The 22,311-nt window shown below is 57.1% G+C and overlaps 1 protein-coding gene across 7 annotated transcripts in view; it reads right to left on the reverse strand.

The window, feature by feature from the left end:
* The window catches only part of FBXL18 (F-box and leucine rich repeat protein 18), a 40,102-nt gene extending 19,839 nt beyond the window's left edge, over positions 1 to 20,263 (reverse strand). For 2 of the 7 annotated variants that reach the window (XM_044936410.2, XM_044936413.2), the window contains exons 1-4: positions 16,191 to 16,323; positions 14,173 to 14,376; positions 9,078 to 10,615; positions 6,012 to 6,230 (exon numbers count right to left, since the gene is read on the reverse strand). In XM_044936410.2, the coding sequence (XP_044792345.1) occupies positions 6,012 to 6,230; positions 9,078 to 10,615; positions 14,173 to 14,376; positions 16,191 to 16,241 (2,012 nt within the window). In that variant the 5' untranslated portion in view covers positions 16,242 to 16,323. Of the gene's footprint in view, positions 1 to 411; positions 2,616 to 3,588; positions 5,838 to 6,011; positions 6,231 to 9,077; positions 10,616 to 14,172; positions 14,377 to 16,190; positions 16,324 to 20,108 lie in introns of those variants that run through there. The other 5 variants (XR_006548425.2, XR_006548424.2, XM_044936411.2 and 2 more) reach the window with 5 other exon arrangements.
* Positions 20,264 to 22,311: the final 2,048 nt, after the last annotated feature.

The raw sequence follows: 22,311 nt of genomic DNA on the forward strand, positions 1-22,311 counted from the left end.
AGTCCACACTCACTCTGAACCTGGCATCTGCGAGCTCGGCCACCTGGCCCCACAAGGGGCAACAGAAGCTCTAGATGGCGAGAGGAGACGCCGCCCTGGATGCCGTCCCTCCTGGGGCCCGAGGGCACCAACAAGATACAGAGCTCCAGAAAGTTCAACCAGACTGACTCTCTGGCACTTGCAGCGGTCGGAAGGGAGGAGCCACGCCGAAAACTTTCTACACACACCAGGGGATTTCCAAGGGGCCTCTGGGTGCTTGAGAAGCTCAGCTGCCCCAAATGCCTTCTCCGAGCCTCCAGGGAGCAGACAAGATTTTGCTTGTCTTAAAACCATTGTTGTGTTCAGAGAGAAAACACGCCGAACTGTAAGGTGAGCGCAGGGGCCCCAGCCCCTCCCGTGGCGCCAACGCACCCTCTCCTGTGCTGAGCGCGTTCCTCCTGGACGCGGCCTGGCTGACGTCTCAGGACACAGACAACGTGAGTCGGGTTTGGTGAATTTCCTTCAGTCTTTGGGGCTGTGACCAACCTGCGCCCAAAGCAATAAAGCACCCGGGCCGGGGACCACCTCCTCCATGGTCCCGTCCCGGCCAGCGGGCCCCTTCCCCAGGGGACACGGTTTAGGGACCCCTTCCCACAACCATATTGGTAAGCCTCGTTTCACACAGTATAATCATATATGCGCTTGAGTTGTTTCCTCAGGATAAATTCCAGAAACAGGGCCATTGGATCTGAGGGCACGAACACGTCAACGTGTCAAAAGATGGGCCCACAGAGGACTCGGACGCCACAGCAAGGAGCCGAGGGGACACAGCTGCAGAGCGACCGGGGGCGGGGGGATGAGGAGGGGCGGCCCGCGGCGCATCTGCCTGTGGCTGACATCAGGGGGCGGCTGGCGGGGAGGTTGAGCCCCAAGGTCGCCGCTGACACAGGACTCGACGGGGCGGCCACAGCCCCGGGACCTCAGGCCCGGCCGCGGCCCAGCGGACATGGAGAGGGGCGTCCCGTGCAGGCAGCTCTGAGCCCAAGGTCCGCGCGTGCACGAGGGGGCCCCAGGGACCTCGGTCTCCGTGCTTGGCCCTACAGGTGCCTCGGAGCTGGAAGGGCTCCGGGAGGGGCCGGCTGGGGCCTCAGCCTGGCAGCAGTGCTGGCTTGCTTCTGGGCCTGAGAAACTAGGAGAGAAATGCAAGTTGGCAGCCTTGGCTCCCCCCGCTGCCCCACCCAGATCAAGTCTTATAGAAAAGCCAAAGTCATAAGACCTTTTATAAAAGCCACTCTCGCTGTAACAGGGATTTTCAAGAAGCAGGGAGGTGGGCAGTGGCCAAGAATAAAACAGTTACTAAAGCTTCTCAGAACTCAAGATGCGCTCCAGGCGGGTGTGCAGGGCATGCCGTCCGAGCTCCCTGCCAAGCCTGCAGGGACCCCCAGGGCCCCTTGGGGCAGCCTGGATCCGCCCTCGTGCAGAGGAGTGGGCAGGGAGAGACCCTCCGTGTCAGGGCTCACTGGTCCCCCGCCCATGTGGAGGAACAGGATCGTAAACCCATGGGCTTGGGCCCCTGGAGCTGCTAACTCGGTGTGAGGCTCTGTCACCAGAAAGGCCTGAAGGAGGCGGGCCGGGGCGAAGCAGAACACAGAGCAGCTGGTTTGGGGCATCCCTGGGGCACCTCCCCTTCCCCCCAACAAAGACACCTCCAGGACCAACACCGCAGACTTCTCACAGCCTTCAAGAAACACCTCCGAGAGGCGCCAGAGAGAAACAGGGTACGCCCCTGCTTTTGTCTGCGACACACCTTGAAAGCTTCCCCGTGGGGACCCCAAGTCTCTTACAGGCTGCGCTTCGTTACATTGGCTTGATGCATCGTAATTTACTTCCCAGTCTCCTACAAATGGGGGGCTTCCCACATGGCTCAGTGGTAAGGAATCCACCTGCAATGCAGGAGATGTGTGTTCAATCCCTGGGTTGGGAAGATCCCCTGGAGAAGGAAAACGGCAACCCACTCCAGTGTTCTTGCCTGGGAAATCCCATGAATGGAGGAGCCTGGAGGGCTACAGTCCAGGGGGTCGCAAACGAGTCAAGCACGACTGACGGACTAAACAGCAAGTCCTACTGACATTCTCTTGGGTTGTGTTCCGTCTTCTGCTAAAAACAAACAGCGCTGCCACTGCCAGGAAGAGCTTGGTGTAAACCCTGCCTCAGGCCCGGCTGCAGGACAGGAGCCTGGAGCTTGGCCGGGTCAAGGCTGTGAGTTCAGCCTCCACAGAGCTGACCCACCGGCCTCCGGTGACAGGTGGTCCCCTCCGTCCACTAACACGAGTGGGCTTTGCCTGAAGGGGTGGAAAGGGTTGCACCAACGTGCTCCAGGGGCCGTGTGGCCCCCTGTGACCAGCGCCCACATAAGACTCTGCAGCCACCCCCCTCCAGGAGGTCACCACCCATACCAGAGCGGACCACAGCCTGCCCTGCACTTTCCAGAAGCAGGGCTCTTCCTGCCTTTCCCACAGGGGAGGCTGGGTCCTTTCTTTGTTCCGCGCCCTCGGACACCTGCCTGGTGTGAAGGTTGTGTCTGGGCCCATCTTCTCTGCTGGGCAGGCAGGAGGCCAGGACACGCAGATCTCTGCCTGTAACAGGGCCAGCAGGTCATTTTCCGTACATGACTTTTTGTTTTGTTTTGCCTCATTTTGTTGTTTTGGCTGCACCGGGTGGTTTGTGGGATCTCGGTGCCCCGATGAGGGATGGAAGCCCAGCCATGGCAGTGACAGCCTGGAATCGTAACCACTGGGCCTCAGAGGCATGCAGGTGAGCGGGCAGGTGCTTCAGTAATCCTCTGAGCTTGAGGCAGGGAACCCCGTGAGAAAAGGTGGCGACAAGCCCCTCCTGGTCGTCATCCCAGGTGGAATGCGTCCTGCTGTGATGCCTGAAGCCAGCGCCATCACCCTGAGCCAAGGCACCACCTGCTGGGTGCCTCGCAGAAGCGCAGCCGGGACCCCATGCCCCGCAGCAGAGGCCTTGCAGGAACACAGACGCGTCCTTCCAGCGCGGGTCCCGCTACACCTCCAGCCTCTCGGAGCCTCGGTCTCCCCACTTGTGCTGGGGCTCGGGGCACACAGCTCACAGGGCTCTGGGGCAGCGGGAACCACAGAGGCAGGACACGGCAGGGGGAGCCCACAGGGGGGCCACGCTCCAGCACACACAGGGCTCCAGGCACCTCAGCCGCTCAGCGGGTCCCCACCATGGCCCCAGCCTGCGCCCAGAAGTCCACCCAGCCAACGTCGACCTCAGGCCCGGACACCGAGGGCAGACACAGTGGTGAGTGGGGAGTGCCCCCCACAGCGCCGGCCTTTCTCCAGGCTCCCAGGCGCAGGCCTGAGAGAAGGGGGCGTCACGAGTGCAGAGTCAGCTGTGAAGGCCAGGCCCGAGCACCACACGTCCTTAAAAGGGAATGTGTGCAGCTTGAACGACACAGAGACACCCCTGATGGAGCGTTAACTCAGCAAAATCAGCACAAAAGCACATAACGACTCCTTCCTAAAACTGCTGGCCACTCTGGCTGGAGGAGCCAAGGGGAGCTTCCACTTGAAAACAGCTTGATCCACGGTCTGTTTTTAGAAAGATCATGAACACCAGGGAGGAGAAAACCCTTGCTAGGATTTCTCCTGAGAAAGGCGACAGCAAACCCCAAGGACCGGCGACCCCATAAGGACCATTTGGTGGGGCGGCCTGAGCCCTATGACTCTGGAGACCTCCTGGCTGATGGCACGTCTGTAATTCTGTGACCAGCCTGGCCTCCTTCATCACGTTCCCCAACCCGCGGGACATGGAGATCTGGGAGAGGGGGGCTGGGACCCCCAGGGCCACACTCGACGGCCGCCAGGGGCACTGCCGTGTCACGACGTTTCCTCTCCAGGGGGCCTAAGTGCTTCATGCCCCTAGGGACCCGCTCGGGGCAGACCCCTTCCCTAGGAAGGGCTGCTCCAGACCCTCACTCCAGTCCTGGGGGCCGATATACGTTCCTGCTGGACCGGTTGTCAAACTCCAGGACCCACTAGGGAAGGACACGGCCTGGTGTGTACACACCGCACACCTTCTGCAAAGGCCCAGATGGCAAGGGGGACACACACACCCACAAGAAGGCAGGATCTTGTGAGCTCTCCGCCCTGACCCACAGCCCCCCAAACGCCTGCTGCTTCTAAATCTGAACCAATGCAGAGACATGGAAAACTGGAGACTGAAAAGACGTCTGTATAGTCCACAGAAGCAAAAGTAGAACGAGGCTCCCTTTGTGAACGCGCTCGGTGCCGCTAACCGCACACCACGAAACAGTTCAAGTCAGAAACTTTAGGTTACGCGTATTTAAAGACCTTTTAAAAATACCATCTTCTCTAGGTTGGGAAGATCCCCTGGAGGAGGGCATGGAACCCACTTCAGTATTCTTGCCTGGAGAACCCCATGGACAGAGAAACCTGGCAGGCTACAGTCCATAGGGTCACACACAGTCAGACACGACTCAAGCGTCTTAGCATGCTTACTGAAAAATAAGTCTTTAGCGCCGGGAAGGGCTTTACCAGGCCCGGCCGGCAGGCGCACAGCCATTGAGGGCGCTGCATCACCCTCTCTGAGGCTTAGTCTCCACCCCCAACCCTGACTTCTCCAGTGTGCGCTGGAAGGCTTAGAAACCCCAGAAGGATCTCTGTACTTGACTTAACTGGCCCTCACCGAGGACCCCAGGGACCAGGAGAATGTCGAGAGCGCTAGTGAGAACTTCCGGAGCACCACAGAGAGCTTCCGGAGTACATAGGTGAGAGGTCACAGGATCCGGAGTGTCCCGCCGGAGTGGACCCTGCACACATCGCTTCACTTAACTGCTTCCCTACAAACTGCCGGCGAAGCCAAGTTCACCGTTTCCTGCTAGACTGACAGCACACGCTTACTTGGCCAAAGGCAGCTGCCACGTGCTCAGGTCAGCACCCACGGGAGCAGCCTTTACAGGAGTCTCTGAACTTTCTGTGCACGCAGGGGTCAAGTTCATGTCTGGCAGTTGCCCCGGAGATTCCCCGCAGCTGTCATTCAAAGCCCACGGAGCTGTGTTTTATACACCAACCAAGAAGCTTTGCTGCCTGCGTTCTCGGACCAGGGGCCAGGGCAAGTGGCAGATTTAAGAGGAAGCTTAGGGCGTAGGAGGGTCAGCAGGGGAGGTTGTTGGACCCACAGCCGTAACCTGAGTCCACAGTGAACACAGATGGCAGGGAAAGCCAGCAGCGGAGAGGCGGGCCCACGACAGGCGATGGCACGGCGGTCGCACTCTGGGCTCACTGGCCCCAAGCGCCGCCACTCCCTGAAGGGGCCCCGCAGTAGGGCCTGCCAGGAATGAGGGGATCGACCACAAACAAGGAGACGCGACCCAGCAACGGGCACGCGAAACGATGCTCCCTGGAAACACCCATACAGACTCACGGTGCGAGGACAGGCTCGCCCAGGAGCCCCGGGAGTCTGGCAGCGTCTCGCATGGGCGAGGCTGTGGGCCAGGGGCTCTCCCACCCACAGGGACGCTTAGGCTTGGGATGGCCATGTGGGAGAGCACGCAACTGAGCCACTTCCTGGACACGCCCTATCACTTCTAGGAACCTGCACACTGTGGGGTGAGGGTGGGAACGAGGACAAGTCAGCAAACAGCACAGGGACAAGAGCCAGGCCTCTGCGGCTCGAGGTGGAGGCTCCCAGGAAAGAAGGGGGCAGAGGTCCTCGTGTGAGGCAGGGCTGGAAGCAGCCTCCCCAGGCACCCGGCTGGCCCAGAGCTCTCCAGAAGACGGCCCACCAGGCGTGACAGGGGCTCTGAAGCGAACCTGTGAGGAAAAACAACGTGATGGGGAAACGACGCCAGGAGCCTAAGGCTGCAGGGTGACGGGTGGCACCGCATGGGTGCCCGGTTCTGACAGCTGTCCCCCGGGGAACGCCTGAGAAGCCGGAGGATGACGACGAGGAGGGTCCTGCCACCCGCGAGGGGCCAGCGCACTCACCTGCGGAGGAGGGCCTGCTGCAGGCTGCGGCAGGTGCTGAGCGACTCGCCGGTGAACAGGTGGCACACCACCACGCGCAGGCAGCGCGCCATGAAGGCCAGCACGGCCTCGGGCTGCAGTGTCCCGCTGCGCGACACCAGGCAGAGGCGCTGCAGCGCGGGGCACTGGCTCAGCGCCTGGAAGAACTGGGCGTTGGCGCTGAAGTAGGGCTGCTCCAACCTGCGGGTAGACAGGACATGTGGTGTGAGACGACGGAGCTCCTGTCCGGGGGCCCACAGGCCCGGCAGGCTCGCTCTGCGGCTGCACTGCCTTCTCAGAGCGCCTGAGAGCCAGGAGGATGGGGAGGGGCGCGGGGACCGGCTGCACCGGGCCCCCGGAAGACGTGCTGCGGTGACACCCCTCGGGACCTGCACGGGGCGGTGGGGGAGAGGGCCCTTGTTTGGAAGCAGGGTCTTTGCAGACACAAATGACTTGAGATGAGGGCACGCAGGACTGGGGCAGGAGCTGGCCCAATGAGCGGTCCCTTAGAAGCCATGTGACGGCACAGGGGGCTGGCTCTGTGACTGCAGGGACACGTCCACGAGCCTAAGAATGCTCACGCTGCCTGCAGCCACCAGAGGCCGAAGGACAGGCCTGGCGCAGGCTCCCACCCACCTTGACCTGGGACTTCTGGCCTCTTGACTGTGAGAGGATGGCCCTGTTGTCTTGGGTGACCCAGCTGGTGGTCGTTTGTCAGGGCAGCCCCAGGACACTGGCACAGCAGCCCGGGGCAGGGAGCTGGGGCACAAGCAGAGCTTAAGATCATTTCCTGGTAAATCACACAGGAAGACCTAGGTGGCCTCACGGACAGAGGTCAGCGTGGATCCAGTCCACCTGAAAGCTTCCCACAAGGAAAACTGTTAATAAGGGTCATCCTTGGGGATCAGCACCAGGCCCCAGCGGTACTTCTCAGACATGCTTGGCTGTCACATGAGCTTTGACAACTCGCTCTGACTGTTGGGGGAATCCACGGTCACCTGGCCCGAGCCACTTCAAGGCTGGCAACACAAGAGGAAGAGGCCGGCCAGAGACATCCGCCCAGAGCGGGCAGAGGGCGCACAGGCGCTGTGGTGGGCGAGAAGGGCTTCACGGGATGATGGAGATTCGGGCACATCTGCAGGAAACTGCAGCTCAGGGAGCTACGTCTGACCGCGATGACTGACCAGGAGGATGCTTTAAAGGGTGGCGAGTGGGCACCAGGCAAGGCTCCCTCTCAACCAGCCACCCAGGCCTCTGGTGGCCTTTGTGCGGGCCGTTGTGGGCCCTCACCCTCCCTGTTAGCACGTGGGCCGGGAGGAAGGCACAGGACAGCCCTCCGCCAGGCCATGCCCACACTGTGGGGACACCGCCACACCTGGGGTGACATAGTCCTGAGCCCTCTGGGTCCAGCCACCCCCACCTCCAAGGCCCAGGCACTGCACAAACCACCCCCAGCACAAACATGGTGTAACACCTGGGACAGACACTGACACTCTCGGTGGGCCTGGGAGGCTGGCAAGACCTCCATCAACATGTAAGACCCACAGGGAACCCCGAAAGGCCCGTCTTGCCCGGTAAACTGAGAGTGACTTCCTGGGCAGCCCCCAAGAAGCTGATCTGCAGCCACGGGCTCTCATCATCAAAAGAGAGGCTTCCAGGACAAGCAGCAAGACCCCCTGAGCCCGCTCCCCGCAGAGGCAGTATGCCTGTGCTGGGGGCAGAAAGCCTCCAGGGGTCAGGAGAGCCTGAGCGCTCTGTACGCAGTGACGCCCTGGGCGAGGCAGACATGGGGAAGGGGCTGTCTTCCCCCTCCCCAAACGAGAGCCCGAGGCCAGCACTCAGCCTCCTGATGCCCAGGGACACGGACAAGGCACAGGACAGGGAAGCATTTTTAAAATCAGGTCTGAGGTGACGGGATGTCTGTTCAGAGCTGTCCCACACGGGAGTCACCAGGCCTTGAAACGAAACGCAGCAGGGAGCTGGGGGCTTTAATCACATGTAAACAGAAGTCCTAAGCTCCTAAAACCATGGGGAACGGGGGTCCCTCTGGGCATGATTCTGAAAGGCCTCACGTTCTCTCCGGGTCCAGCAGGAAGGAAGCCCCCAGGGGCAGGGCTGCTGAAAGTGGGAACACTGGAGCAGGGAGACAAGCCCTAACCCAGCACTGCTGGGCTGCAATCACCCCCCACCCCAGCCCTGGCTGCCTGCAGGACGGGGATGCCGCCAGCCGGCGAAGGACACGTTGCAGCACCTCGGTCACTAGGTGGCGATGCGGGACCTCGCTTCCCACTGGGGATCTCGCTGAAGCAGCAGAGAGGAGAGCACGTGGTACACACAGACTTCTCAACGCTTTTCTCTTTTTCTCTTAACGTGCCCGCCACCTCCAGGTCCGTCCCCAGAGATGCCCCTGTCATAGGTGTTCATGGCAGGTGTGGTGGGCGTGTGGGGCCCATCCACTCCACCTGCAGGCTGCCAGCACTGGAGGGCTAGCCGAGCTCAGTGCGAGTAACCAGTAGTGTCTGCGGCCAGGGCAGCAGGGCAGAGGAGGAAGAGGCACTTGCCATGACTGGCTGTGCCCTGGGGCGGGGTGTGTGTGGCACCCCCACCCTCGTCGTCCCTCGCCCTTCCGCCCAGTAAGGATCTGACCTCCACAGCTTGCTCCGTGAGGCTCTGTGGGCACAGGCAGGGGCTCAGGCCCCCCTCATTGCCTGCCCACCTCTCAGGCCCCTCTCTGACCAGCGCCCGAGCCTCTGGGACACAGGCATTCAAACAGCCAGCGATGAGGGCAATGTCCCAGACTGGGCTCAGGAGCACGGCCTCCTGTGTGCTCTGCCGGGATGCCACCAACCGCTGTCGCTCCAGCCCACACCCCGACACCCCCCACTAAACACCATCAGTCCCTTGGTCAAGCCACCGGCCCTCGAGACTCTCAGGCCTGTGCCCCCTGTCTTGGCAGGCATGCGGCAGGAATGCAAACACGCTCGCCGAACTCAAGGCCGCACTCTGTACTCCCCTCTGTGCCCTGGAGGCTGCGGCTGGGCCCCTCACCTGAGGTCCTTTAGCCGCTTGCAGTGCTTCAGCATGTCTGAGAGGCCAGACATGTAGACCACCTTGCCCATCAAGCCCAGGTGGGCCAGCGAGAGCGACTGGAGCTGCTGGCACTGCAGGCCGATGCTCACCAGCCCCGAGCCCGTCAGGATGCTGGGCAGCTGGGCCAGTGTCAGGTGCCTCAGGAAGGCCAGCTGGCCGATGGCAGCCACCTCTGCATCCCCGACGCTCTGCGCCCGGCTGCAGGGCGGCAGGGAGTTGCGGATGGCGGGCTCGTTGCGCGGCATGGCGGACGAGAAGTTGGAGCCGATCAGCTCCAGGCGGTCCAGAAAGGGCACGTTCTTCAGCAGCGACCAGAACACCGAGGACGGCTGGGGGCCTGCCGGCCCAGGAAAGGGGACGGACTGCACGCCAATGCGGACCTTCTTGCCAAAACCGCGGGGCACCGCACGCATGGCGGGCGGTATGGGCGCACGGTCGGCCCGCGGCGGGGAGTCAGCCACGGCGCAGACGGGCAGCGACAGGGAGCGCAGGCAGGGCAGCCGGGCCAGCAGCTGGCACAGGTGCTGGCCGGGGCCCTCGGGGCTGTGGTGGTGGGCGGCCGAGAGGTTGAGGTGCCGCAGGTTGGGGCAGGCCGCCACCAGCGCCTCCAGGATGGCGGGGTCGATGTCGTCCTCCGCCTTGCGGAGCAGGCAGTCAGGTGCCAGGCAGTGCGCGCAGCCGCTGAGGTTCAGGCCGGCCAGGCTCCGCAGGTCCCTGCCGCCGTCAATGACGCGCTGCAGGAGGTGGCCGCCGGATAGGGCGCAGCGGCTGAAGCTGAAGTAGAAGGGGCTGCTGAACTTCATGTGCTGCAGGAGGGCCGAGCCGTTGAGCCAGGACTTGGGCAGCTGCAGGGCGTCCAGCGCCACGTTGCGGGCCATGGACTCCAGCAGGTTCCGGGTGGCCCCGCTCTCGGCGAAGCTGCCGGGCACGGAGATGAGGAAGGCGTGGAGGTTCTCGGGCGTGCGGTCGCTGAGCACGGCCAGGTAGAGGCGCACCACCTCCTGGTTGATGTAGCCGGGGGCCAGGCGGGCGTAGAAGACACGCAGGTGCTGGTAGTGTGGCACGTTGCTCTGGCCCACCATGAGCTGGCCCGAGAGCACGGCGCCCTCCCGCGTGCGGTCCAGGATCTCAAAGTAGAGCAGCAGCTTCTCGAGGCTGGTGCAGCAGGGCACCACGCCATACGAGGGCGTGTACAGCGTCTGCTTGAGCTCCCGCACGCGGCTCAGCGTGGCCTTGCACTCGCTGCTCAGCTGGCTGGCATCGAAGCCGGGGCTCACGTCGATGGCCAGGGAGCGCAGGTGCGGCAGGGCCGACAGCACCTTGGAGAGGCGCAGGGAGGTCAGGGGGCAGCCCGACAGGTTGACGCGCACCAGGCCGCGGCAGCGTGCCACGTGCTCCACCGTGGTGCCCGACAGCCAGTAGCAGCCGGCCATGCTGAGCTGCTGCACGTCCCGGCCGATCTCCTTCACCAGCCGCTTCACCTTGTCCTCGCTGGCCTGCGGACGGCGGGGGAGGGGGACAGAGAGCGGCTGAAGGCACTGGCATCAACTCTGCCCTCATCCCCCAGCCCGCATCCTCCCCCCGACGGTCAGGGAGCCGCCTCGCCCCTCCCCGCACACTCACCTCCCGCCAGCACTCAGAGCCCCTGCCAGGCGGGAGGGGAAAGTGGGGCAGCCCCTGGGGCAAAGTCTGGTGGATCCCCTGAAAAGCCAGAGTCACCTCGTGGCCCACAAGTCCACGGTCAGGTGTGCACACGAGAGGACTGAAAGCAGGGGCTTGGACCGACACCAGCAGACCCTGGCTCACGGCAGCACCGTTCACAACAATCGAGAAAATGGCAACAACCCAAGCTGTCCACTGACCGCTGAACAGATAAGGCAGTGGGGTCTGCCCACGCGGCGCGATCTGCTCGGCACAGCGACAGCACGGGGCAAGCCCTGAGGACGGAACGCTCAGGAGGCCCATCACGGAGGTCACATGCTGTCTGATCCCACTGATGCGAGAGATCCAGAAAAGGCAAGACCAGAGACAGAGCTGAACAGAGGTTACCAGAGGCCTGGGGAAAGGGGAATGGGAGTTATTGCCTAATAGTTCCAACACTTCTGTTTAAGACGATTAAAAAGACTTTCAGAAAGAGTGACGACGGTTGCGTAACCCTGTGAATGTACTTAGGGCTAACAGAATGCTATGCTTAAAATGGTTAGGAAGGGAAGTTTCATGTTGTGTGGGTTTCTTTCAAATCACACGGTAGAATCGTGTCCGGAACGCGGGCTCTGGCTCTTGCTTTCTTTTACATCACGTGCACGTTCACATGGTTACATGTTCCTCAAAAACCGGGCCTGGACGGTCAGGGGGCCACGGTACATCCAGCCCGCTGTGGGCCCAGCGACCACCAAGGCCTTCCGACAACACAGCATTGAGCGTCTGTGTACGTAAGGCTCGTGCACATGATCACTTCTCTACAGCGATGTCCACAGCTGGAACCGCACAGGTGAAAGACACATTCTAAACACTCCAGATAACGCCTTCCCTGGTGGTCCAGTAGCTGAGACCCCAGTGCAGGGAGCGATCCCTACTCAGGGAACTAAGACCCTGCATGCTGCATTGCGCGGCCAAAAAAAATAAAATTAAATTTAGAAAAAACTCCTCACACCTACCTGACAGAATGGCCATCATCAAGAAGACCAAAATAACAAGCGTTGACCAAGATGCAGTAAAAAGGGAACCCTTGGACACTGTTAGTGGGAATGTAAATTGATGCAACCACTGTGGAAAACAGTATGGCGGCTTCTCAAAAAATTAAAAATAGAACTACCAAATGATCTAGCAAGTCCACTTGTGGGTATTTACCCAAAGAAAGCAAGAACACTAACTCGAAAAGGTTCTCTGCACCGCCTTCTCAAGCAGTGTTGGTGACAACAGCCAAGGCACGGCAGCAACTTGAGCGTCCATCAGTAGACGAGCGGAGAAGGAAGACGCGACTGAGACACGCCGTGTGGCATTCCCGTCAGAAAAAGGAGGAGGAGGAGGAAGTCTTGCCATCTGCAACAACACGGATGGACCTTAAGGGCATTACACCAAGTGAACTAAGTAATTACACTAAGTGAATTCAGTTAAGAGAAAGACAGATAGTATAAGATCTCACTTATATGTACAACTAAAAAAAAAAAAAAAACTCTTACAGTATAGGAATAGAATCAATAATGTTATAATAACTTTCTATGGTGTGTAATTTATAAAAATATCAAATCATTATCTTGTACACTTGAAGCTGATATAATAGTGTAAGTCAACTAGACTTCCATAAAAGAGAGGAAGTTTTAAAACCAAGCTCATAGATAGAGGGAACAGATTGGTGATTTGGAGGGAGAGGATAATCAAAAGGCACAAACTTCCAGTTATAAAATAAGTCCTGGGGATGTGAAGTATAGCACAGGGACTATAGCTAATAACCCCACATTATTATCACAAAGATGCAAACATACTGCATATTTGAAAGTTGCAAAAGAAGATCTTAAAAGTTCTCGTCACAAGAAAAAAAAATTATACCTCCATAAGGTAACAACTGTTACTTCGACATGATCATTCCCCAGTGCATACAAATAGCAAACCATTACAATGTACACCTAAAAGTAATATAACGTTAGATAAAAAGAAGAAAGAAGACAGCAGGAAGAAATCTTCATGACCTCAGGTCTCACAAAGATTTTTTCAACAGAATACAAAAAGCAGGAACTCAAAAATTCAACTGGATATCAGCAAAATAAAAAACTTACACTCTTCAAAAGACTGGCCTCACCGATTCAATGGACATGCGTTTAAGCAAACTCCAGGAGATAGTGAAGGACAGGGAAGCCTGGTGTGCTGCAATCCATGGGATTGCAAAGAGGTGCGACACAACTTACGACCGAATAACAAAAATGAAAAATTTACACTCCTCAAAAGACACTGCTAATAAAATGAAACGGCAAGCCATAGACTGTGAGGAAACAGTCACAATACATCTGACCAAGGACTCGCACCAGAACATACACAGAAGTCCCAAAACTCACTAAGAAAAAGACAGACAATAACGAGTGGGCAAGAGCCTTGCGCAGACACTTCTGAGACGATATACAAATCTCCCTTGCAGCTGATGAAAGTAGAAGTCACAGCGTCCTTCATCGGGGAAACCAAGTTAAATCCTCAGAGAGATACCAGCTTCCGTGCATCAGGATGGCTACCACCAGAAAGACTAACAGCATCAAGCACTGGGGAGGATGCAGGCAACCTCAACTCCGGGCTGCGGCTGGGGGCCGAGGTGCTGCCTCCAACTGTGCTCAACTTCCCAGGAGAGCCCAACACCTTTCATGGGTCTGCAAGTCCACTCCTGGGTAACTCTCAACCTGGAAATCCGTCTCCCTCCTGGCCTGGTGCCAGGACCTAAGACCCTCCCAGAACAACACCCCCCTCACCTACACCCTGGCCCAGGTGGCTAACATCCATACTTTTAGGCCCCGGGCTTTTCACCTTGGAAAAGTCTTTATTGCATGTGTTACAATATTGCCCTGGTTGTTTATGTTCTGGTTCTTTTGCTGCAAGGCAGGCGGGGCTCTCAGCTCCTCCACCAGGGACCAAACCCGCATCCCCCTGCACTGGAAGGTGGAGTCCCAACCACTGGATCACCAGGAGAGTCCCTGGGCCCCCAGCTTTCATCACCCGGAGAAGGCAATGGCACCCCACTCCAGTACTCTTGCCTGGAAAATCCCATGGACAGAGGAGCCTGGTAGGCTGCAGTCCATGGGGTTGCTAAGAGTCAGACACGACTGAGCAACTTCACTTTCACTTTTTACTTTCATGCATTGGAGAAGGAAATGGCAACCCACTCCAGTGTTCTTGCCTGGAGAATCCCAGGGACAGGGGAGCCTGGTGGGCTGCCGTCTATGGGGTCGCACAGAGTCTGACACGACTGAAGCGACTTAGCAGCAGCAGCAGGCACCCCAGGCCTCAGTGGGGCACCTCGGTTGTTCCCCACCTCTGCCCCCACGCCAGGCGCCACCTCCGGGCCCCTCACCTCATAGTCCTTCTGCAGCAGCACCGTGTGGGTGAGGCTCTTGTCCAAGCACAGCGCTGCAAGCTTCCGGCAGGTGCGCCGGACGTTCAGAACCAGGTCCGTGCTGGGCACATGGCTCAGGATGTGCAGAAGGATCTCGTCGGAGAAGCCCAGCAGGTGGGCGCTGTCTGCCACTGGGGCTGTGTCGCTGTCATCGCACGTGTCCTGAAAATAAGGGGCACCAAATTTCCATGGGATCCCCAAGGGCGGCCCTCAGCCAGGGGAAGTCCTCGCCGTGGTCTGTGGGGAGCTGTTACCAAAACTCTTAACTACAGAGCGAGAGACCCCGACATTCTCCAAAGGCCCCCTTTCCAATCTGCACACCAGGATCTCTCTTCGAACGTAACAGAGTCTAAGTGGAATTTCAATTTTTTTTAATTTAAGAGAGATTTTTCTTCCTACCAAAGTTCCTCAGCCAAGTCTGGCAGGTTTCTGACTCAACTCACAACCATCAGCTGAGGCTGTCATTTGTGAAAGCTGCCATTTCTCCTCCTCAGCCCAGAGGGTCAGTCTTAAAACCCTTGGGCAGGTGAATTCCATCCAGAAATAATGACACCTGGTCTTCACCCCCCCAGGATCACTGTGATAGGTTAAGGAGTTACTGTGTATCAGCTCCTCAGAACAGCACCAGATGGGCACCTCTCAGCGCTGTTGTTAAGGACGAGTAAAAGGAGAGAACGAAATGATGAAGCCCTCATAATTAAGAAGCAGCACCAACCAGACCAATGCCATTTAAAAATCTTAAAGATTCATAAAAAACAATGGAGGCGGCGTAGCTTCTCTCCACTTCTGGTTAGAAACCCTTGTTGGTATTTCCAGTAAGATGTCCACACGTCTTAACTGTTTCATTTTCTTTTTGCAAAAATCAACAAAAGATTTTCTGCCCAAATGTGGGCTTCCCACCTTACTGATCAGTGCCTTGTACAACCAAGAGGGAGAGGGACTAGGCCTCTGTTAGTGTGACAGGAAATCCCTGAATCAAGGCCAGGGGAACTGGAATTCTCTAAGAAGAGCCCATTGAGGGGGTGGTGGGGGGTGGGGCGTGGGAGAGAGGCATCCCTGCATCTTTCCAACACTTCCGGAAAGGACCCTCTTGCCTCTAAACCGACCTGAGTGGGGTGCCTCTGTGACATTCCCAGTAGAGTACCCAGAACTATTTCTACTGGCTTGCCCAATGATTCTGTCTACCAGCCCCACCTTCTCCAGCCTGCTTCTTCGCTGGTAATACTTGCCAAGGATGGAAGCGTCAAGGCTTGGAAAGCCGTGCTGCTGCCATGGCAACCGTTAAGTCCGGGAGGAAAGGCCCCTCTGCGTACCCCATGCAGGCACCAGGGGATTCCTGGGAGCTCTGACTGCGACACCCCTCTGGCCTCTGCATCAAGCCAAGCCCTCGCCAGGGCAAGAAACGTTTGCACGTCCACTGCCGACCTACCAGCACCGCCCCTCCCACTTTCCCGTCCTCCTGAGAGGCGGCAGCCAGATTTGCCTTCTCTTCCTTCTTTCCTTCCTCCCACCATTACCAGGGCAGCAGGCGGCCATCAGGCCCAAGTCCACAAGCTGCCCTGGGTCGCTGTATTCTGGGTCCAGTATTTCGAACCATACATTACTTTCCTGAGAAATTTCCCAGGTCCAGTTACCTGGAATCGCCCAGGCACATCTGTTAAAAATCAAGATTCCCAGACCGCACCCTAGACCGAGGGACTTCGTCTCCCGAGAGCGGGTGGAACCATTGGTGATCATTATCAGGCGAGCTCGGTGTGCCAGGCTCCTGGGGGACAAGAGGGAAGGGCTGGGCCTCAATTCCGCCGAGCAACCCGAGGCTAACCCCTTCTGACCTCCCCCCGCGATTCGCAGATTTATCAAAGTAAGAATGCCGCTGCAGAGCAAAGAGAACACTGGGGAAAACTGTCTCAGGTACACCAGTATCATATAATTTCCGCAGTTAGGCTACCACCCAGAAATTACATTAAAACACACACACAACAAAGCAGGAGTTGACCAGAGGTTTCCTCCGTCCAGTCCCAGCACATGCTGCGAGATCGTGTTCTCCACGTGCTCCGCCCACTAGGGCTGTCCCGAGGCCAGCGTCCCACGCTCCACCCCGGGCAGGCACGGGCTTTCGGGGCGGCGGGCCTGTGTGAGGAGCGGCCGCCCAGGCAGCAGAGCAGATCGGTTCCCCCAGGTCTCCCGAAGGCCCAGGAAGGAGGGCCTGGAAGGAGGGCTGGAAGGAGGCCCAGGGTTTGCACCAGTCGAGTCTGCTCCCTGGAGCCGAGGCACCCCTCCCCCCACCCAGCCCCCCAGGAAAGGCTCTGCGGAGGCAACAGCACACAGGCGACCCCACCCGGAGGAAGACAGGAGGCCTCTCGCTTTTTCATTCGCCAAATAAAAACGTGGGCCGCACAAGGCCCACGTCCACGCACACCCAAATACACCCGTTCCTGCTTCCCTCTGCCTCTCCGGAGAATGTGTTCTCAGCACGGGAAACTGAGGCAGTCCCAGCCTCCATCTTTAAAAAAAAAAAAAAAAAATCAGGTAACTAGCCCGAGGTCAGAGGGCAAGGATACGCAAGACAGGGCCTGATTGGCTGAGCCCGAGACCGCCCCGCCCTCTACCACCGGAAAAGGGCCGCAGGGGCTTCCGGCAGGGTCCAGCCAGGGGCTTCCTTGGGTGTCCGGAAATCCCTGCTCAGGGCCAGGTGATCCTTATCAGGCACCCTTGGGAACCAGCCGTCTAGCACCGGACTACACGCTGAAAACCATTTCAAGAGTGGGGGCTCAAAGAGTTTATTCGATAAACTGTGTTACGTTCTTTTTCAGAATGTGTAATATTTCACAATTTTTAAAAAACTTAAGCCAAATTAAGCTGAAACCTAGGTACTGGCCCCGTAAAAAAAATCCCCTCCTAGGATGTTCACTGTCTGACTATAGTCAGGCACCCAAAGAAATCGCAGGGTTCAGAGATCAACTGAGGAGGTGTCTGGGATGTGCTCTAAATAACCCAAAGGGCAAGGGCGGGGGGCGGGTGGGGGGGTGCAAGGGTCAGAGACGAACCAAGACCAGTCCTGTATTAACTATTAAAACTGGACGATGAAGCACAGGGAACTCCATTCAACACTCTCTAATGACCTATATGGGAAAAGAACCTGAAAAAGAGTGGTATGTATATACATACAGCTGATTCACCTTGCTGTACACCTGAAACCAACAACAGTTTAAACCAACTGCACTCCAAGAAGAATTGTTTAAAAACTGGCCGATGAGTGCATAGAGGGAAATTCATTACAACATTCTTTTGCAAATGTGTGGAACTCTGTAATGCTGTTTTTTAATCAAAGGAGCGACCTGAAAGGATGCTTCTCACATTGCCTTTTTAAAATTTTATTTATTTATTTAGTATTAAACTCTTAGCTGCAGCATGTGGGATCTTAATTCCTGACCCGGGCCCCCTGCCTTGGGAGCACAGAGTCAGCCACTGGACCAACCAGGCAAGCCCCACTGCCCCTCTTCGTAAGTCTTTGCTTCTCTAGTTGGCAATTTCCAGAATGGCGCCCAGTACCCAGCAGTCGGACCTCCAAGCCTTGGCACAGCTGCTCCCTCCACTCGATGACGCCCCCACCACAGAAGGGAAACTGCTACTCTGGAAACCTCAGCTCAAAGGCTCCCTCCTCAGGAAGCCCTTCCAGCACCCCAGACACACTTAACTCACCCTGCTCCTCCACCGCTGCCCCAGCCACCCTTCACCCCCTCCAGCCTCATCAGGTGCGTTGTACTGCCTCCTCACTTGGCCAGGAACAGCTCATGAACAGGGATCACCTTTTAATGCCCAATGGAAAGAGGCACTGAACTGGGTGTCAGTGAACCATTGCTTCAGAATCTTTTGAAGAGCTATTAAAAGTGCAGAGCCCAGCTCCTCAGAAGGACAGGAGGAGGACATCTGGATTTCAAACCCACCAAGGACTCTCAAAATCAGACTGCCCCATTCTGGAATCAGAAAGTGGGGATGATGGCACAACCCTGTGAATATATTTTTTTATTTATTTTTTATTTTATTTTATTTTTTGAATATTTTTTTAAAATCACTGCATTATACACTTGAAAAGTGTAAGTTTTAAGGACTTTTCTGGCAGTCCAATGGTTAGGACTCCATGTTTGCACTGCAGGGGATGTAGGTTCAAACCCTGGTCGAGGCACTAAGATTTCACATGCTGTACAGAGCAGCCAAAAAATAAAAAGACATATTTTAAAAGTATATAAATTTTATGGTATGCAAACTATATCTCAATCAATCATAAGATCCACCCAGAGAAAGGGGCTTCCCTGGTAGCTCAGCTGGTAAAGAACCCGCCTGCAACATGGAAGACCTGAGTTCAATCCCTGGGTTGGGAAGATCCCCCGGAAGACGGCATGGCAACCCACTCCAGTATTGTTGCCTGGAGAATCCCCATGGACAGAGGAGCCAGGCAGGCTACAGTCCACTGGGTCGCAAAGAGCTGGACATGACTGAGCAACTAAGCACAGCACAGAGAAAGGGACCTTATCTCCACATCCAGGATAGAATAAGACTCCCCTCTCTCTTCTCAAACCAAGAGATGCTCACGATGTAACAAGAGGCTTCACTGGGCAGCTCCCCAACATGTACTTCAAGAAACAGAGGGGCCTTTGCACCAGGACTGCATAAGACCACAGTAGCAGATGCCCTCCATGCCCCCCCCCCCGCCCTCCACACACTAAGCATATGCAACTAACCAGAATCTGCTAACACAGCCAGTCTACCCCCATGACTCTTCCTGGGGGAGCTGGTACTCTCGGGCCCTTCAAGGCGTGTGTGTGTGTGTGTGTGTGTGTGTGTGTTGGGGGAGCTGGTACTCTCGGGCCCTTCAAGGCGTGTGTGTGTGTGTGTGTGTGTGTGTGTGTTGGGGGGGACACAGCCTCCCTCTTAATCTAGGCGCCACTTCTGACCCAAATTCACTTGAAGAGCTGTCAGTAACCCTAGCCACCTTCCGTGTACCCATGCCCCATCTACTCCAGTTCCCCAGAGAACAAGCAAGCCCATAAGACTCAGGAAGTTCACTCAGTGGTTGCTGGTCCCCGACGATAGCCATAAATACAGGTGCACACAAGTATACATAAAAGTAGGAAGGAAGCAGCAAATGGGAAGGCCCTAGTCAGAGTCCAGATCCCCCACTCCCTAGTCTACTGAGAGAATACCTTGCACCACATTACAGGAACTCGGCGGGATGCTCTGTCGGACCCCGACTGTGGAGCATTCAGAGTTAAGTCATAAGGCCCCCAGGTGAAATGGCTTTTCCTCCACTACCCGCCCCGCAAGTCACACAACAAACAGGCTCAGAGAAAAGTGGGCTGGGCTGAAAGTGAACATTCGGCGACAGAGGATGGGATGGGAAACAGGCAGGGAGGAGGAACATCTCAGAGCTCCAAGAGCTAGCCAAGGCCCGGGAGAGGGGAAAAAGGGCCGGGGAGGCGCAGAGGAGCTGTAAACTCTGGGAAAGCAGGGAGCGGGGAGAGGTCTGCCCATGAGGAGGAGGGACTGGGAAAGGGACGGAAAACCGAAGGCTGAGAGAACTTACACCTTCAGAGACAGGGTGAGGTCCTAGGGGGCGGGACGGGTCACGGATGGGGCAACGAGTAAGGCCAGGGACGGGAAGGGAAGGAGCCGGCGAGGCCAAGGCCAGGGTCGGAGTGTGAAGGACCGCCCGGGGCCGCGGTTGGGGGACCGGATGGGAAGCACAGAGCCAACCGAGGTGGGGACGGGCAGGATGGAGCTGGACATGGAACGAAACGGAAAGGACGCAGGGGAACCGAAGTCGGGGTGGGGAGGACCGAGCGGGGCCAAAGCCGCCGGACAGGGAGGAGGGCGGAGAGAGGCGCCGGCCGTACCTCTCCAGAGCTGGCCATGTCGAGGGCGGGCCGAGCCGCTGCCTCCGGAGCCACAGCTCCGGGGCCTCTCGCCTGGCTGGCCAGGGATGCTCAAAGCCGGCGCGTCCGCGGCTCCACAGAGACCCGAGTAGGGGGCGGGGCCATCTGCCACTTCCGGCGCCCGCCGACACGCACTTCCGCTCGCCCGCGGGCGGGTTCCATGTGGCCGCCATGTTGGATGCGGCACACAGCAAAGGGCCTGCTAAGGCGCGGGTTCAGCCCACGAGGCCAGGCAGACCCGCGCCTGCTGTCCGACCTCATCTCCAGCTCTTCTGCGCACTGCACGCCCCTTTGCAGCTATGCGGCCCCTCTTGCCGGTTGAGCACTCTCTTGTCTCTAGGCCTTTGCATTTGCTGTTCTTGGTGTCTGTAGAGTTAAGAAACCACCTGTCAGACAGCCGATCAACACGCACAGGCACGCGCGCGCACACACACACACACACACACACTCTCTCTCTCTTTCTCTCTCTCTCTGTCTCTCAGAGAATAGAATTACCTCCTCCCCATACCCCCGAACACCCACCTAAACTTGCCCTTATCCTGCGCAATTTTTCTCCGTAACTTCTCACCATCTGATCTACTGTATCTTTTTTTTTTTTCTGTCCTCACCCAATAAACTGTAGACACCCCGTACCCGGAGCATTCCCTGACATAGGCACTGAATAAACATTTTCTGGGTAAATTAATGTATAGATGATATGCTCTCACCCGTAACGTTTTGCATTTAAAAATCATTTATCGGACTCCCGTGGTGGTACTAGTGGATAAGAATCCGCCTGCAAATGAAGGGGCCACAGTTGAAACCTGGCTACTGGCTCGGGAAGATCCCACATGTCGTGGAGCAGAGCAACAAAGCCTGTGTACCGCAATTAGTGATACTGCTCCAGAGCCCGGGAGCTGAAACTACCGAGCCCACGCGCTACAACTCTTGAAGCCCTGTGTCTAGAGACTGTGCTAAAAATCCTGTGGACAGAAAGAACTGGATTTGAATGCTTGTTCCGACTTCCTCCTGGGTGACTCTAAGCAAGTGTGTTTCTTGGGAGGAGGGTATCAGACTACAGCCAGCTGAGTGGCTTAAAGAACAGAACGTCATTCTCTCACACTTCTACAGGCCAGAAGTCAGAAATGGAAACGTTGACTGGACCATGCTCCTTCCAAAGGCTCAAGGGGAGAATCTTTCCTTGATTCTTTTTATGTTGTGGGGAGTTGCCAGCAATCCTTGGGCTTCCTGGATGGCTCAGCAGTAAAGAATCTGCCTGTAATTCAGGAGCTGCAAAAGATGCAGGTTCAGTCCCTCGATTCAGAAGATCCCCCCTGGAGGAGGGCAAGGCAACCCACTCCAGTATTCTTGCCTGGAGAATTCCATGGACAGAGGAGCCTGGCGAGCTATAGTCCACAGGGTCCCAAAGAGTCAGACACGACTGAAGCGACTTAGCACAGACACACCAGCAATTTTGGGAGTTCCTTGGCCTGTAGCCACATATTCCAAGTTCTGCCTCTGGGGCCATCTTCCCTCTTTGCCTCTGTGTGTGTGTGTGTGTGTATCTCCTTTTTTGTGTGTGTGGGACCTTACTTCCCTGATCAGGGATTGAACCTGCACCCTCAGCAGTGGAAGTGCCAAGTCCTAAGCAGTGGACTGCCAGAGAATTCCCTCTCCTCTTATAAAGACACCAGTCATGCTGGAGTTAAGATCCACCTTAGGCCAGCATGGCTTCATCTTAACTAATGACATCTGCTGAGACCTTGTTTCCAAATAAGGTCACATTCTGTGATACCAGGTGAACCTGAACGTTCAGGATACACTATTCAACTCAGTACATCAAGTTTCATATCAAACCCTCTCTGGGCATCATTTAGTATCCAGTTAGTATCGAGAGGGCTCTGAGGGCAGACCTCCATGGGGACAGGCACAATCTGTGCCTCGGAGAGCTCATGGTTTGGTCAGCCTTTAGGTACCACTCCAGACACACATATTAATGGAGTCCCCGTTGTTTAACCATGCAAGCCCCCATAGTGGAGCTCAACTCTGACTCAGGCAGGCGTGTGGGGGAGTTTCACGGAGGAGGCCCAGACCCTCCTGGCTGCCACGCCCCTTCCTTTTCTTCCCTTACAAGCCAGAATCAGGTTTGCTTTTCGCCGTGCCGGTGTGTTTATCTTCCTTGCAC

The sequence above is a fragment of the Bubalus bubalis genome, chromosome 24 (genome assembly GCF_019923935.1).
Source record: "Bubalus bubalis isolate 160015118507 breed Murrah chromosome 24, NDDB_SH_1, whole genome shotgun sequence".
Taxonomy (NCBI): Eukaryota; Metazoa; Chordata; class Mammalia; order Artiodactyla; family Bovidae; genus Bubalus; species Bubalus bubalis.